The 15963-nt window shown below is 51.6% G+C and overlaps 1 protein-coding gene across 1 annotated transcript; it reads left to right on the top strand.

The window, feature by feature from the left end:
* Positions 1-662: 662 nt before the first annotated feature.
* Positions 663-8882, top strand: LOC149349964 (docking protein 1-like). The gene is made up of 4 exons (XM_089578944.1): positions 663-875; positions 989-1168; positions 1303-1477; positions 8388-8882. The coding sequence occupies exons 1-4, from the start codon at positions 813-815 to the stop codon at positions 8861-8863; spliced, it is 894 nt and encodes a 297-aa protein (XP_089435070.1). The 5' UTR covers positions 663-812; the 3' UTR covers positions 8864-8882.
* The last annotated feature ends 7081 nt before the right edge of the window (positions 8883-15963 follow it).

Raw genomic sequence — 15963 nt, 5'->3', positions numbered from 1 at the left:
CCCCACTCCGATGGAGCCATACTTTATTAAGCCCTGTTCGTCCCCATGCCCCGGAGAGCGAGTTGTTCGGTCTAGGGGTGCGGAGGGTTTCAGGGTAGGTGCCGCAGGGCGCCCGCTCCCCCTGCCTAGCCTCTGCTGCAGAACCAGAACTGGAGCCTCTTTTTAGGGGAATTCGCCGTTGCATTCTTGAGTTGTAGCTGACTTTAGAGGCGCATGAGATGACAGCAGCTGTCAAGCACACTCTTGCCACTTTGCGTGTGCACTTCCTGCCTCTCTTGCGTGCATTTGTATTCTTCCAGTGCATCTGCGATATTTTGCTATTTTCTAGCCTGAGCGTTTCGTTTGACTGTGGCGCGCCTGGCCACGTGACCTTGCGTTGCTGCGCATGCGTGTTTGGTCCTACGCGCTCGCGAAACCGAAACTGGCGGCCGCTAATTGTTTCGTCTGCTCCAGCACTCCGTCGTTGCCGTGTGGGCGTCCTTGATGGAGGCCGTCTGCGTTTTCATAAGCGTTGCCGTGTCGTGTTCCTAAAGGAGCGCGACGCCGACTGCACGCCGCCCTGTTTGGTGACGTGTTCGTCCACTTTACCCACTTGTTCGGCGGCGCCCGCAGCGCCGACGCGCGCGCGGCGTACAGAGCGGGTCGGCGGGCGATTTTCAGAGGCACTTCCGCGATCGCGCCGATGGTGCTGGCGCGGCCGCCGCTGCTGCTGCAACGTCCACTGACGTTTCCATATCCGGAGGGTGTTTCCTCGTGCGGTCGCCGGTCGCGGCTGCTGCGCTCGCAGACGGGGCGCCGTGCACCATGGTGAGATGGGCAGCGAGGAACCCGCCAAGACTGGCTACCTGTATGTCCTGCACCAGGGATTCCTCAAGGTAGTATCCGCGTCGCGACCCGGCAGCTTTTTGCGCGTCGTTGTTTCGCTTCGCGGCGGCGTGCCCGTGCGCTCGTTTAAAAGCTTCGACGACGGCCTTGTTTGCCTCTTCAGAAGTCGTGGCTGCACAAGTACTGCGCCCTGTACGACAGCAGCCGGCACGGCGTGAAGCGGTTTGAGGTGTACGACTCGGAGGAGAGCTTCTCTCGCCATGCCCAGCAGAAGTGCATCACCTTGGAGGACTGCATTAAGGTCGTGCCCGCGTTGCAAAAGAACCAGCCCAATGTTTTCGAGGTGAGCAACTCTTAACTGTCAATTGAGCGCGTGCTGTGCGGCGCCGTCATCGAAATGGAGCTCGCTTGACCGTTCGAACGAACGTGCGCGCCGCGCTTTTTTGCCCGGTTTGTGACAGCTGAGTTCCGTCGCAGGTGCACACGCGGACGCTCTGCCAGCACTTCTCGGCCGATTCCTTCGGCGAGATGACGCAGTGGATCGAGGCGATCAGGGGCGTCTCTTTTGGACAGCAGGCTGTCTCGAATCCAGCGACGCAGGACTCGCCCATTGTCGAGGAGGAGAACACCCTGTACGGCTCGCTGGATGCTCGTAAGTGGCACCTCGTGGCGAGTAAGTGTTATCGCAGACGAGGGGCGGCGTGGAAAGTTTTCCCCGGTGCGCGAAACAGCCGCAGCTTTGCTCTCGACAGCGTCGCACCGGCGTTTTGCGCCAATTTTCTCAATTCTAGTGCTGCATTGTTCAATGTTGCATTCTTGTTAATAGTTGCAGCTGCAGAAAAGATGTAGTCCAGGGTAGCGTATGATTAGTGTTGGTTGTAGGTTCGTTCGTTTCCATTCGTCGTTCTTCGTAGTCTGTTATATATGTTCTGCGTATACACCAGGGATTTAGGCTCAGAGTATTGGAAGCGGTGGGGTAGGGCTTAAGTATTGAGTTGTGTTGCATGCTTATACATAGCTTGCACGTGACGTCACGTTTGCGAGCTCTCTGCCTCGGCGGCCATCTTGACGAACCATTTGGCTGCCGCGCGCGCTTCGAGACACGGATAAAAGAGGTGCTTCGTGCTGCGACCGGCTCCTTCGGGCTTTTTGTGCGGAAATGCCTTTATCTTCCAAATGTGCAGTCCTTTCACGAGGGCTACATATCGCAACTGATCGCATCAGTGCACGTTCGGCGCGAGGAAAAGGTTCGGCAGTGCGAGAACGTCGGCCCCTCACGACTGGAAGCGGAGAAGAGCGTCGGCGTTAGCCTGTTTGCGGACAGTGTACACGGTAACCTGTGACCCTCGATTGAAAGTGCACAAACAGCAATAATTACAAGTTTCCTTCGTTAGTGGGTAGGTGAGAGCTTGTCGACAACGCAGCTCGAGGAAGACAAAGTTTTACTTGAGAGGTCAGCGCAAAGCTTTACTTTTAAGCTTTTTCAGCTGGGTGAACTTGTCTCGAGGCGTTAATGTAACACTACCAGTAAATGTTAGTTTCGTTTTCGCCGCTAAAACACAGTTCACAGAAACGTCGATTTCTGCTGTCAGCTGCCGGCATGAAGATCGGCGAATGGCTAGGGTGCCTCGATACGGAACATGGAGGCACCCTGCGCAGTCCTCGATCGGTGTCCCCGCCGCGTTGGCCTCGGCATGCTGTTTCTGGGCCTCATCTCGCCGCTTTTCGCTTTGTATGGCATCTCACTGTGCGCTGGCGTCGTGCGAACTCTTCATGCCTGGCGCTGTACCCAAGGATGAGCGATGGGGCCAGTCTGGATTTTTCTCTTCGAGCTACTTGGGGGCTCACCTTTTCAGCGCAAAACATTCAGGTTAATCAGTGACACTTTCCTTGTTTAGCCATTATTACATAGTAGTAGTAGTAGTAGTAGTGGCTATTTATTGACATTTGATATGGAAGGTAAAAGAATGTTTGCTGCCCCGGCATCTGCTATCGCGACTGGAAGCACCTGAGCTGGGGCAGCGAAATAAAGGATAGCAGGCAGAGAGTAGAAGTGAAAGAAAAGGGGTGAGGGGACAGTAGAAAGGACAGGGGGAGGGGTACACTTTCAATGAATCTATTTACATATCTACAGAGTAAACATATACATATATACAGGTCGCACGCGCGTGGAGATCTGGGAGATCACTGTTTTTCGCTTTCGAGCGCGCGGATGGGGAAAGATGGACGGGCGGTTGCATGCAGCCGCTGCGCCTTCGTCCCCCCTTCGTCTTTCAAACTCCGTCCGTATACACTGTGTGCAGCTTTCGTCGGAGGAACGCATTAATTCAACTCCCTCTTTTGTGAATTCCCGCCGCGGTGGCTTAGTGGTTACGGCGCTCGGCTGCTGGCCCGAAAGACGCGGGTTCGATCCCGACTGCGGCGGCTGAATTTCGATGAAGGCGAAATTCTAGAGGCCCGTGTACTGTGCGATGTCAGTGCACGTTAAAGAACCCCAGGTGGTCGAAATTTCCGGAGCCCTTCACTACGGCATCCCTCATAGCCTCAGTCGCTTTGGGACGTTAAACCCTAATAAACCAAACCAAACCAAACCAATCTTTTGTGAATTAGGAAAAATACCTGGCAGCAGTTTACTTTGATGCTGACGGAATGATCGTTTTTTGTAGTGATTTCTGAAGGAACATCTCGGTTCAGAAAAAAGAGAGCGAGGGTAAAGTATCGTTTCCAGAAAAGGGTTACAGCGCCGAAACAGACAACACACAGAAAGGTAGACGGGACAGTATCGTGCCCCGTTGTACTGAGCCGCGCGTGCTGTCTTGAAACAGTTTCATGTGCAGAATGCGCGCTCTGCGTCGCCTTTTGTGCAAACCTGTTGATAATCACCCCCCCCCCCCCCCCCTTTTTTTTTTCTGAGACAAGGAACTGAAGTGGCCTGCAAGTGAATGCAACACCCACTCTGGGTCGCAGCGAAGATTCGACTCGAGTTGAAACGAGCTGCTGCAGCAACATTAGCTGCAACTGAGCTAGTCGGACCTGGCGTGTGAGGTTTGAAGTGTGGCGGAGTTCAAGAATCCGCGATTGATAGACGGTGCGCGGCTTCGGACGTCGTTCTTCGCGCAGTGGTCGGCTGCGTCGTCCGTCTTTGAAATCTGCTCCCGCGCGTGGACGTATACTGGTCTCGCGCTGACCTCAGTTCATGACTGCCCGTCGGACGAAAGGGGATTTCCCGTTCGCCGCAGCTTTTCGTTGCTGGCGGCCTCTTTTCGAGTGCTTGTCGCAGTGGGCTTCTTCTGCGACGTGATTTACTGCCTCCGCAGGTCGTCAAGTGAACGAGGGGGTGCGCTCGAGCAGTGCGAGCGCGCGCCCTCCGTTCCCGACTGGAAGTTTTTGGTAGCGAGGCGGAAGTTCCGCCTTGCGGGGCCTTATCGCGCCGGATTTCTTCCGCCAATATCGGCGCCCGCTGCCAGGAAGTGACGGCAACTGCTTTGCCATGTAGCCGCTGGTGATCGCTGTGCATTGGCTGCGCCCGTGCAATGATGAAGCGCTCGAGGCAGAGCCCCGGCTTGAACGGGGCGGGAGTGTCTGTTACTACTTTAAATAGTAGTCTTTCCGGCGTAAAAAAAAAAGTTTAGGCAGTTTCATATTATAGAGGGTCTCATCAGTTAGCAAGAAGCAGAAATTCGCCCCGCACAGACCATAAAAGTGTTTCAGACATTAGCATCCTGTATTTGGAAAACGTCAGTGTTCAAAAAATGGAGAAAAAAAAAAAAACAAAACACGCTTAGTCATTTTAAATATGGCTGCATTTTTTTTTTCGCGATTATTTTGGAAAGCGTACGAGCATTGTCAATAGAAGTTTTCGTCTTTGAAACGCTGCTTCAGAGTTGGGCATTTAAAAAGCTCATGCCATTATGCGTCCGTCGCGATGACGAGAACGCCTGCAAGTCAGTGATAAACTTTACCCGGTTATAAACAGCGCGTGCGAGTGTAAAATGTCGTCAGTGTTGTCCAGATGTAATATTAAGATTATTTTGCAGAAAATTCCGCTGTTAAAGGTTAACAAGTCGAAAAAGTTGCCATAAAATCGCGTGTCAGCGCGCAAGCCGAATGTAGCGGTCAGAATTGCCGGTAAAAATGGCGTCATTTTTATCGAAAATGCAGTGCCTCATTTGGCTGAAAATAATGAATAAGCCATTTGCTACTTGATAGAAAGTTGTTACTAACAACGCTGCGTGCTTTTCTGTGTTTTGAAAGGGGATGCGAGGCCGTGACGTCTCCTTTGTTATGCATTAAGATGGTATTAGCGTTCTTCCAAGCTTCTGGTATACGCTAGAGGTCCTAAGGCATTGCGTATACAGGGTGGCTAGTAGTGAGGCAGGTGGCGGCTAAATTAATGATTGGTCTCGGGAGGTTGCTGGGGAGGAGCAACATGGGTCTCACAATCCCTACCGGTGGCCGTGATAGAAACAGTCACCTGCTAGTGCAGTGGTTGGTGTATTGCTTTACTGCTGCGCCACTGCACTCGTAGCGGTATGAGGACTCGCCGCCATCTATGAGTGTTATGTAGAGAATGACCTGTTCTCGTGGGCGTCCGGAGGGGGGGGGGGGGGGGGGGGGGCGGAGCAAGGGGGGGCGGCTGCACCCCCCTGGAAAATCACTCACTCGAACCGTGAGTGATGGCCGCACGCCAGGGGCGGTGGTGCGCTCAGCCAAAAGGGTAAAAGCAGCCCCGCTTCCACGCTTTGGGTCACATCTGCGAAATGCCGCGTCCGGGCGCGCGTCGTTCCGCCGTTTTCAAACCATGCCATCGTTAGCTCTACTAAAGGGCAACCTGTTGCAGGCATACAGCGACACCGGCGAGCATGTGTTTCGAGCCGTCTTGAGATGGGTGTCTGTTTCTTTGCTCTCTAGAGAGATAGCGACACAGAGGCAGACAGTGCACAGGGCATCTTGTTTTCGCCTTCGTTACGCCGGCCACCGATGAATTCTTCAGGAGGGAAGGACAAATCAGCCGTGTCCACCCCCGCTTTGTCGGGCTGCTCAGGGTGAAGCGGGCGATGAGTTGGCGCCGCCGCCGCTCGCTGTCTCCTCCGATCCACGGGAGAGCGCAGTTCGGTAGAAGCGCCGCTTTCAGAATCTTCGGCAAAGGGGATTAGCTGCCTTTGTTCACGGCAACGCAGTCTCCAGAGGCGCCCCCACACCAGCGTTCCTTGCGTCTTCTCCGAAAACCAGCGCCTTTGGTCAACGCAGCCCGATGGCGCCTGCCTGGCTCGCCTGTCACCTCTGGCTTGACCTTAAATCACAACAGCGCCCATGTACTGTGCGTGTCAGTGCATGGTAAAGAGACCCAGGTGGTCGACATTATCCGGAACTCTGTACTACTCCGTCCCTCATAGCCTGAGTCGTTTCGGGGCTCTGAACCCCATAAAAACACAAAAACAAATCTTCCGACCGGAGTGGTGAGTGTCCCTTCCCCCTCGGAAGTCGCGCGGCGTTCCTTTCACCCCCCCCCCCCCCCCCCCCCCAAAGTGCGCATTCGGGGATATTGCGGCAAGTAAGCCCTTGCACGTGCGCGCGCCTCTGTGTTTGTGCTTCGGTGTTTTTAGTGGCCGGTTGTCAACGAAGCTGAGAACAACCAAAACAGCGGACGAAAAAACGACGAGCGGCGAGCAGAGTGTGTGCGGTTGCTCGACTGTGCGGATGCGCGAGCAAGATGGAGCGAGGTGTATGAAGCTGCGAGCGTGCATTCATCTTGTAATTAAGTTTTCGTTGTATATATAGTCATCTTTTGTTTTCAACGTACGCGTTCTACCGTTTTTCCAATCAATGTGTATGATGAGTGTGCACCGAGAGCGTGTAATGAAGCACAGAAATGAATTTATCACCCGTGTAATTACGCAATTCGCCCAGAAAAATCCGAGGCGCGTACAGTTGCTGTGTGCTGGTCATCAATCCGGGCGAGTCAAGAACCCGTATCCAGCAAGACTGAGCACTCTTCTCCACGAAGTGATAACATCTTTTTGCATTTTTTATTAATTTTAATTGTTTCCTCGTTGATAAACTCCAATGCATCTCTCCTAGCCACGCTTTAATTTGGTGCTAGTAATTTTTGTTTCATGTGTGTATTTTACTTATTTTTTATTTATTTATAAATAAATAAATTTACTCAGCAAATAGTGCCTTTTTGCTACGAACATATCCCCCCCCCCCTCCGGCGCCAACAACCAATGCCCCCCCCTTCCTGCAAAAAATTCTGCGGACGCCCTTGCCTGTTCTCCATATATGGGCATTAACCCACTAAATATATCTCGTCATACCCTTAGCGGAGCTTACCTGTCCCATCCAATTGAAGAACGCTTTTCACATGTTTTCGCGCGTTTACTGAGTTTAATTGCGTTAAATCCCTACCACTTTTTTCTAGCACAATCTCCCCTCCGTCCTTCAACAAATCTGCTGTTACCTGATCACACCAGCCGCTTACCCCTTTGCATTGTTCCTAAGGCTTTCTTTGCTTCCTCTTTCGTTACTGGCTGGAGGTCCCATTGCTCTGCTCTACTGCCCCTCTCATTAACGTTCTAATTATATTGGCTACTGTATATTTTTATGTAGAACTCTTCGGCTACTCTGAGCATCTTACCCATATTGCTAATGTCATTGCCATCTTTGTCTCTTAAAGCATGTATCTGATTTTTGCCTATACCTTGTTTCGTCTGCAGCGCTTTTAGGCTAGAGCATACTCGACTCTCTCCATGTTAAACTTCCGTATATCGATTACCTTGCGCTTATTGATTAGCATTGGCAGCTCTGCCAGTTCTATTCTGTCTGTGGGGTTATAGGCTTTCATGTTTTGGCGTTTCTTGATCAGTTCTTTCGTCTCCTGAGAGAGCTTGCCGGTATCTTGTCTTACCATCCTACCGCCTACTTTTACTGCGCACTCCGTAATGATAGCTGTTAGATTATCGTTCATTGCTTGAATGTCAAGGTCGTCGTCCACTGTTAAAGCCGAATATCTGTTCTGCAGCGCGATATTTTATTCCTCTACGTTCCCTCTAACCGCCAACTCATTGATGGGCTTCCGCCCCCCTAGTTTCTTCCGTTCCCTCTTCAAGTCTGGGCTAATTCGCGGCCTTACCATCACGTGGTCGCTACAGCGCACTTTTCAGATGACCTCCACATCCTGCACGATGCCAGAGTGAGCGCACAGTGTGAAGTCAATACATTCGATGTCGGTTAGTCGCTATTGACGTGATGTTTATTTTTTCTTCTCTCTCTTTTTTTTTTGTGTGTGTCTCTCTGCTGAGGAAACAGCGCGGAGTAAGGACACGGACCGAACGAAGGCAGAAAGACACGCCGACATAGCGCGATCTATTCCAACGGTTGCATGATGGGGATCCCCCATCTGTATCTTTTTATTCTTGGTTTTGTACATATAAAATGCATCTATTCTAACGGACCGTCAGTTTTAAGACCGAGCTGTGTCTTTCTGCCTTCTCACGGACTCCACGCTGTTGAATGCGGGACACAACAGCCCGGTCATCACCGTGTGCCTCCTCCTCGCGCAGCACACGTGTTTCGGGTGCGCGCCCTGCCCACGGAGGCCGCCGAGCGGTGCGGCCTTCTGCACGGCTCCTTCTTCCTGCTGGTCGGGCCCCGGGGCGTGACGCTGGCCGAGCGGGGGCCGCAGGGCTCGCTGGGACCCGTGCTGCTCTGCTGGCCCTACTACAGCATCCGGCGCTACGGACTGCTGGCCGGCACTTTCTCGCTGGAGGCCGGGCGCAAGGCGGCGTCCGGCGAGGGCCTCTTCAGCTGGCACGCCGCCGACGCCGAGGACATCTTCCGCGCCGTCGCCTCCTGCGTGCGTGCCTCGGCCGACGGCTCGGCGCTTCTCGACCAGCTCGATCAGCACTGCTACGAGAACGTGCCCATGCCTCCGCCGCCGGCTGCCGACGACGACGCCGCCGCCGCCGCCGTGCCGCACGTGCGCCGCAACGGCGCCGAGTACGCTGTGGTGAACAAGCCCGGCCGACTCTTTCAGTAAAGAATTATCGCTGGGCGTCCTCCTTCTCTCAGCCGCTGTTCTTGAAAAACCACTGTCGCAGTTGCTCTGAGCAAAATGCGGGCAGGACGTGAAGGGCCTCCAGGCTCGAGCACTGCACAGGCGGAAATGTTCCGCGACGCCTGCTGGGCGGTCGTTCCGCGAAATAATCCAAACGAGCTCGCGAATGCGACCAAGTGGCCCGCTTCCCTCCCTGCTGCAGTGGACCTGCTTACGGATTCAAACCCGAATCAGGCGCCAGTTTACATCCCCCGGTGTATGGGCGGATGCGCACGCTACGTCCGAATGAGACACGAATAAATGAACTTAACGTTCGCTTGAATGCCGCCCCGGGGATTTCGCTTGGGTACCTTCGCTGAGTTAACGCCATCTCTTGGACATCGCCGCCATCTTTTTGCAATGCTGAAGGGTACAAAGTACTGGCAGCCAGATGGCTCTTTCTCTGCAATACTGAAACTTATCTCTTCCTAGGTTGGTTGGTTGGCCTCAAATAAAATGGCACATACCCACTGCGGGGAAGTGGCCAAGACACAGGCTGTTGAACTGCTGGAAAGAGGAGCGTTTATAAAGGAGGAAAAGACATTTTTGCAGTTCTTTTTTACGTTATCGTTTGTTGAATACCATTGTGACACGAAAGCACTGAAGCACTCTGGTTACACTAATACGCAGCACATCAAAATGAAGATAAATGAACGTACTTTATGACATATTTATACAGAAATGTTAAGCTCGAAATTGCAAGTTGTATTTCACCATGCAGTCTTAATCGGTAAATATGAGGAAGTTTATAAGCAAACTAAAGTAAGTGATTGTGAACGAAGGACATTTATAAAAAGGATTATAAAAATTGGCCAGCATGCATAAGGTGCGCAGAATATATTAAATGTTGGTAAATTACAGCCGCATACAAATAAAGTTCGAAATAACATAAATAAAAATAGTCTGTGCTAGAAAAAAATTCACTGCCCTTACTCGCGTGCAACAAGGTGAAACAGAAAAACTTCCGCGCGTTGACAGAGCAGCTACGCAAGGCCTCTGCCGCTGGTGCTCCGTCAAAGGTTGAGGCTTCACACTTCGCATTTTTCAGCTTTTCCAGTGAAGTAGCGCTTTCGCACCAAAAATTAATAACCAAACTGCGGATATGTGTGTAGCAGTCGTTGTTCTGGGCTGGAAAATTAAAATTGGTTTTTTTTAGGAAAGGAAATGACGCAGTAACTGTCTTCGCATATCTCGGTAGACGCCCGAACTGCGCCGTAAGGGAAAGGAAAAGGAAGAAAGTGAAAGCAGAAAGTAAGAAAGAGGTGCCGTAGTGGAGGTCTCCGGAATAATTTCGACCGCCTCGGGATCTTTAACGTGCACTGACATCGCACAGCACACGGGCGCATTTTGCGTTTTGCCTCCATCGAAATGCGGCCGCCGCGGTCGGGTACGAACCCGTGTTTTCCGGCTCAGTAGACGAGTGGCTTTACTATACTGAGCCACCGTGGTGGGCTGGCTTTTTGGAGCATTTGTCAACCGCACTGAACTCCGATTATATGGTATCATCTTCAAACTCGCCGCTACAACTAGCACCCTAAAGTTTTTAACTCAAAATGTAAATAAAATCGCGAAGCTGGCGCCGTTCGCTGAAGGGTGGTTGTCGGGAAGAATTCGCTAGGGTAAGTTGCACGCCGCGCGTTTCGAGCCCGCACAAAAATTTGCCGCCGAAAGCGTAATTGTGGCAAGTACGGTTCGTTAAGAGCTTTGAAATTGGCCGCTATTTCTATGCTTCGCCGGTGCGCGGTAAGGAAGGAGCTTTGCAGTTGTGTGAAAACGTTGTGCAGGAAACATAAGAACAGCCTAAAGAAAGACTGGTTGCTTTCGCAGTCCTTTAGGTCAACCAGAGTTAAACCACAGCCATTTTTTTTTAACTTTTGCACTAACTGTGTCAGCTATAATTTGAAGCAGTGATGTGCAGTCTCATTTTGCCGACATCTGAGGGGAAGCTCGCGTTCTGACATGTTTGTAGCCGAAGTTATCGCTCAGTTGGCCACTCTTGGCAGCCCGTGTGAGCTCTATTTCTGCTAGGCAGCCACCATAGCATTCTGAACCCTGGCCTGTGTCTATACATAGCCGATATAGTAACCCGGGACTTTTTACAGCGAAAGCGGTTACAGGGAGCCTTTCAAGACCAGCTTCGCTGTGAACAGTCGGCAGGCAGAACCGGCTGTGCAGCAGGAGGTGGGCACAAGTTCTTGACCTTCCGCTTTAATGACAGCTTCAACTGTTCCACTTGATTATAATTTGATGTCATGTCTTTAGTACAGCGTCAGTAAAAGGCTGCGCTTGCACCCTTTTGCTTTACGTTACATTCTTGGTGTAGTCATGTTCGGTAAATCTGCCACTTCATCCGTTACTTTTTTGCGCGCTGAACTTCGTAGCATGCGGTAAACCAGCAGTCAGTAGGTAATGGAGGAGCGGGGGGGGGGGGGGGGGGGGGGGGGGGGGCGTATCTGATGAATCAGCAGCCGTTGTCGCTTTTGCGAACATGGCTGTTGCGAACCTGTTATACGAGGCTCAACTGGGGAGAAGCCTCAGCGCGCCGTACACGGGATGAGTCTGCGGCGGGCGCGCGCAGCAGTTCCTACAAATGAAAACCTACAAACAAAAATAACCAAGAAGATGACACAGGTGCAGTGTGGGGCAAATCTGTAGATACAGTTGAGCATCTTATTCTCGAATGTGATGGTGTCCATCTGGATGTCAGTGCAGGCGCAGTCACTCTCCCTGAGGCCTTATGTTTTGGAGATAACAATGGCCACATGAATGAATCACGTCACGTGACGCGGTGGAAGTTAGCAAAAAGCTATTGGACGGTGGTTCAAATTTGGAGCGGTGACGTAAGGTGCAAGGTTACAAGTTCAGAATTAAAATAGTTATTTAAACAAAAATAGCCAATTTATAGATAATACCGTTAAGTTTGACGGATTGCTTAAAGAATTACAAAGAAGAAAAGCCTAGCATGGTGACGACTACCACCACCCCGTTTCAAAGGGGACGCCCCTAGCTTCCATCCATCATATCCATCCCACCGCAGCTGTGGCCTAGTGGTTTGAGCATCCTCCTCGCATGTGGGAGGTTCGGGGTTCGATCCCCAGTGCCGCTGGGTACCCACCGAGGATACGGTGGGTACAAGCTTTCCCCTGGCCTGGTGCTCGGCTTGTCTGGGGTGAAATACATGGAAAATGGGTCTGTGACTCCACCTTGAGTAATCGAAAACATATTGTGCTATGCCCTTGCGCCATAAACATTCACCATTCATCCGTCCGTCCGTCCGGTGGCAGACCGAACAAAAGCCACTGGCGCATTTCCAGCGACGAGGATGGTACCCGCCACTACCATTTCGTTGCCTGCGCCATCGATGTGAAGGCTCCTACTGATAATATAGATAATTATCGGCAATATATTATCTATCAGCCGCCGATGTGGCTCAGTGGTTATGGTGCTCGGCTGCTGACCCGAAAGACGTGGGTTCGATCCCGGCCGCGGCGGCTAGAATTTTTTTGGAGGAGAAATTCTAGAGGCCCGTGTACTGGGCGATGTTAGTGCACGTTAAAGAACCCCAGGTGATCGAAATTTCCGGAGCCCTCCACTACGGCGTCTCTCATAGCCTGAGTCGCTTTGGGACGTTAAACCCCATAAACCAAACCAAACCATATTATCTATCTATAACATGAGTAAATATATCTATAGAAGTGGTAGCATCTACGAATCGCTTGCTGCTACATATTAATACGCGTTGTCACATCGGTTCTCACGTTGTGGAAGACTAGATGATGGAAGGCGAAAGAAGAGAAGGCACGCTGACTAGGGCCGGATTTACCTCTTGGAGGGGGTGGTTATGTGGAGTTGTGGGAGGCTGTATTTGCGCATTGCATTTAACAAAAGTTTCCTAGTCGAAGACTTTTTTTTTATGGTTTTCACACACCCGCCTCTAACGCAGACGACGCTTCGTCTTCCGTCTACATATTCATACAATTGTCGGATGACAAGTACGAAGCGGCTTTTCCCTGACAAAGGGCCCCTTCTAGCCAACGGCGTCGGCCGATTCTCATGAAGCTGTTAGCGTGACACAATGCATGGAGGGTACTATCCCCTTTCATCTGCCACTCCCTGCATTGTCACGCTGGAGGGGTCGTGTGAAGCGGCCGACACCATTGGCTGGAAGGGGGTCCTTTGTCGGGGAAAAGCCGCTTCGTTCTTGAGTTGTATCTGACAAAACACGTTTTTAGCACCGGAGACGTATTAGCGGAGGCGTATACCGGTTTACCGAACGCCTGGGGGCTTACCGAACGCCTGGGCCCACGCGTGGTCACCGCGCGTGCGTATCCGGCGCCTGGTAAACCTGTATACGTCTGCGCTAAGACGTCTCCGGACGTCTATTAGCTGAAACTTGGTTCAGCGCGAAAGACGAACACAAATAAAGGAAACAACACACACGGAGCGCTACAACTGATTTGTTTTATCTGACTAGCCCAGCACGAAGTTTTGTTAACGTTTATTAGCTGTCGCCCATGAACACATATCACCAAGGCCTACCTTCGATTCTTGTGCACGTCGTCTCTATATAAAATTCACAGAGTATCTCTTCGTCAAGAGTAAGTGTAAGCATGAAATTCTCTGCATGAAAGATCATACCGTGATTTAGGACTGCTCTACAGATACTGTAGCTGCACACGAGTCTGAACTGCGCAGCCTTTGACAGCGCGCTTGTGGATCGAGTGACGACCACATCCCATATCCGTCGGGACATCCGCTCTGGTGAAACAAGACGCCCAACACTCGGTCGGCGTCTACGAAAGGAATAGGGATTGGAAGGGGGCCGCGAAAAGAGCCGAAGCGAAGTGCGTGGCTCTTGTCTGCCTTCAGATGGGCGCCAGACAGTGCAGCATGGTTATCAAACGTGGCCAGGGGCTCTTTGAAACTCCGGGTTTCGCGGACGAAGATGGACTTCGGCTTATTCGGGTTTAACATACCAAAGCGACTCAGGCTATGAGGGACGCTGAAGGGCTCCGGAAATTTCGACCACCTGGGGTTCTTTAACGTGCACTGATATCGCACAGTACACGGGCCTCTAGAATTTCTCCTCCAAAGAAATTCAACCGCCGCGGCTGGGATCGAACCCGCGTCTTTCGGGTCAGCAGCCGAGCGCCGTAACCACTGAGCCACCGCGGCGGGGCGAAGATGGAAATGGCATCGGCGTAAGCCGAGACAACGACCATTTCTTGCCCTGGCATTGGAAAGCCGCGGATGCGCTGGTTGTAGGCAGCGCGCCGCAAGAGCGGGTCCAACTACAGGACCGGGCACAGAGGGCATCTGTTAAGCTAGACGCCTATGGCGCCAGTAGCTAATTTCCCCCTACCGTGTCCGTCTGGAGGGGTTAGGAATGGCGATAGCGGGTCGCGCGCTTCGGACGCTTCGGACGCTGTCCAAGGCTGCGGGAAACGGGGACCAAGGGGCCGACGACCCCTTGAAAGGATCCCTTGACGAACATTGAAGTGGGGGTGGGGGACAATAAGGTCGGCGACTTCTTAAACCCCTGACTGTCTAGCTAAGCAGTGGACGTTACTGGCGCCTCTAGAGTCGGGCTCTGGCGAGCACTGGGCTCCGCCCACTTGTATCTACGACGCCATTGCAGCGGTATTGATTGGAATTGGGCGAGTGCAGGTTTAATAAAGCTCCGCCCAATAATCGAGGGGATAAAAACCGCTACAAACAAAGAGCAGGACGAGCGCGCCGAGTCTCAGTCTCGGCCGCTTTTCTACAGCCCTTCTTTTAACAGCCTTTTTTAAACTGCCTTTTTTTCTCCAAGTTCTTGTATTCGATCCCGTCTTCAATAAATCAGTTTTGTCTCAAGAAGTTTGGAGTTGCTGCCCCAACCGGCAACGTGTCGCCGGACGAGCGTACGAAGGCGTGAAGCCCAGATTACGATACGATCAGACCAACCGCGGCCATATCCGACCTTTTTTTTTTCTTTAACTGCATCCCTGGCGCACAAGGGAGGTAGACTGAACCGTTCACCTGTAACTCTGCAGTGTGGTCGCGATGCATAAGAGCGGTACGCTCGATAAAGTTCGAAGGCAGTCCGAAGCAGCCTCGGGGCCGAAAACAAGTACTGGGGGTACACGCTTTCGAAAGCGTTGGCCTGATCTAAGGAAACATCCCGCCACTTCCCTTCGGATGTGCTTATGCGTACACATCTCGCGTGAGAGACCCGAAAACCTAGTGTCCTGGCACAGAACAGGTGTTGCAAGAAAGGACGCAAGCGCCCGACCAGGAACGAAGCTACCGGCTTGTGCTCAGTACTAAGCAGGGTTATCGGCCACCACGCCGCGGCGACATAATGTTGTGGTGAGACTTCAAAAAGTATAATAATAAAAAGCAGCGGCGCAGCCAGAAATTTTGTTCGGGGGAGGGGGCCTCATGCTGCAGCGCGGCCTCCTCATAGAATTTGTGGAGGGATCAAACGCAACAATAATAACTGCATTTCCATTGACAATGCCATTGTGTATTAGATAACGCTACCCACTGTTTAGACAAGTGAAATATGTCTTTTTTTTAAATAAAATGTATTCGTATGCCTTAAAAGCCATGGCAGACATAACTGATACCAATGCTTTCATGTTTTTGCGTATTTAATAAGTAAGGAAAATATCACACGATGTAGAACTATGTCATTCCGAAACCAGCAAAGCAGTGCATACTGCTGATATGAAAAACGTAAAGGCCATGAAATGAGCAAGCAGAGGACAAATCATTTTAATGAATATTTGTCGTTCAAGAACCTTTACATTTTTCTACATTGCAACGCCCATGGAAAAATCTCAATGACGCTGTCCTTCGTTCCAGTGAACTGCGCAGCAGCAGCTGTCACCGGTCATGTATTGCGAGTAGTTGCACCGAAATTTTAGTCTCAACAGCGAGTACATGCATAAACGAGGAGCTCTGCAAAATATAGATTAGAAGTGCGAAGATAAAATGAATAATATTCTCTTCTGTGGCATTACGGCACAAATGAATCACCACAACGCTTCATCTCATCG

This window comes from Amblyomma mixtum, chromosome 3 (genome assembly GCF_055824585.1).
Source record: "Amblyomma mixtum isolate Tamu chromosome 3, ASM5582458v1, whole genome shotgun sequence".
Lineage (NCBI taxonomy): Eukaryota > Metazoa > Arthropoda > Arachnida > Ixodida > Ixodidae > Amblyomma > Amblyomma mixtum.
This window is presented reverse-complemented; position numbering and strand designations above follow the sequence as displayed.

Coding starts and splice junctions, on each gene's coding strand:
- LOC149349964 (XM_089578944.1), top strand. CDS start 813: ATGGGCAGCGAGGAACCCGCCAAGACTGGCTACCTGTATGTCCTGCAC. Junction 876..988: donor TGCACCAGGGATTCCTCAAG/GTAGTATCCGCG, acceptor TTGCCTCTTCAG/AAGTCGTGGCTGCACAAGTA. Junction 1,169..1,302: donor ACCAGCCCAATGTTTTCGAG/GTGAGCAACTCT, acceptor GTTCCGTCGCAG/GTGCACACGCGGACGCTCTG.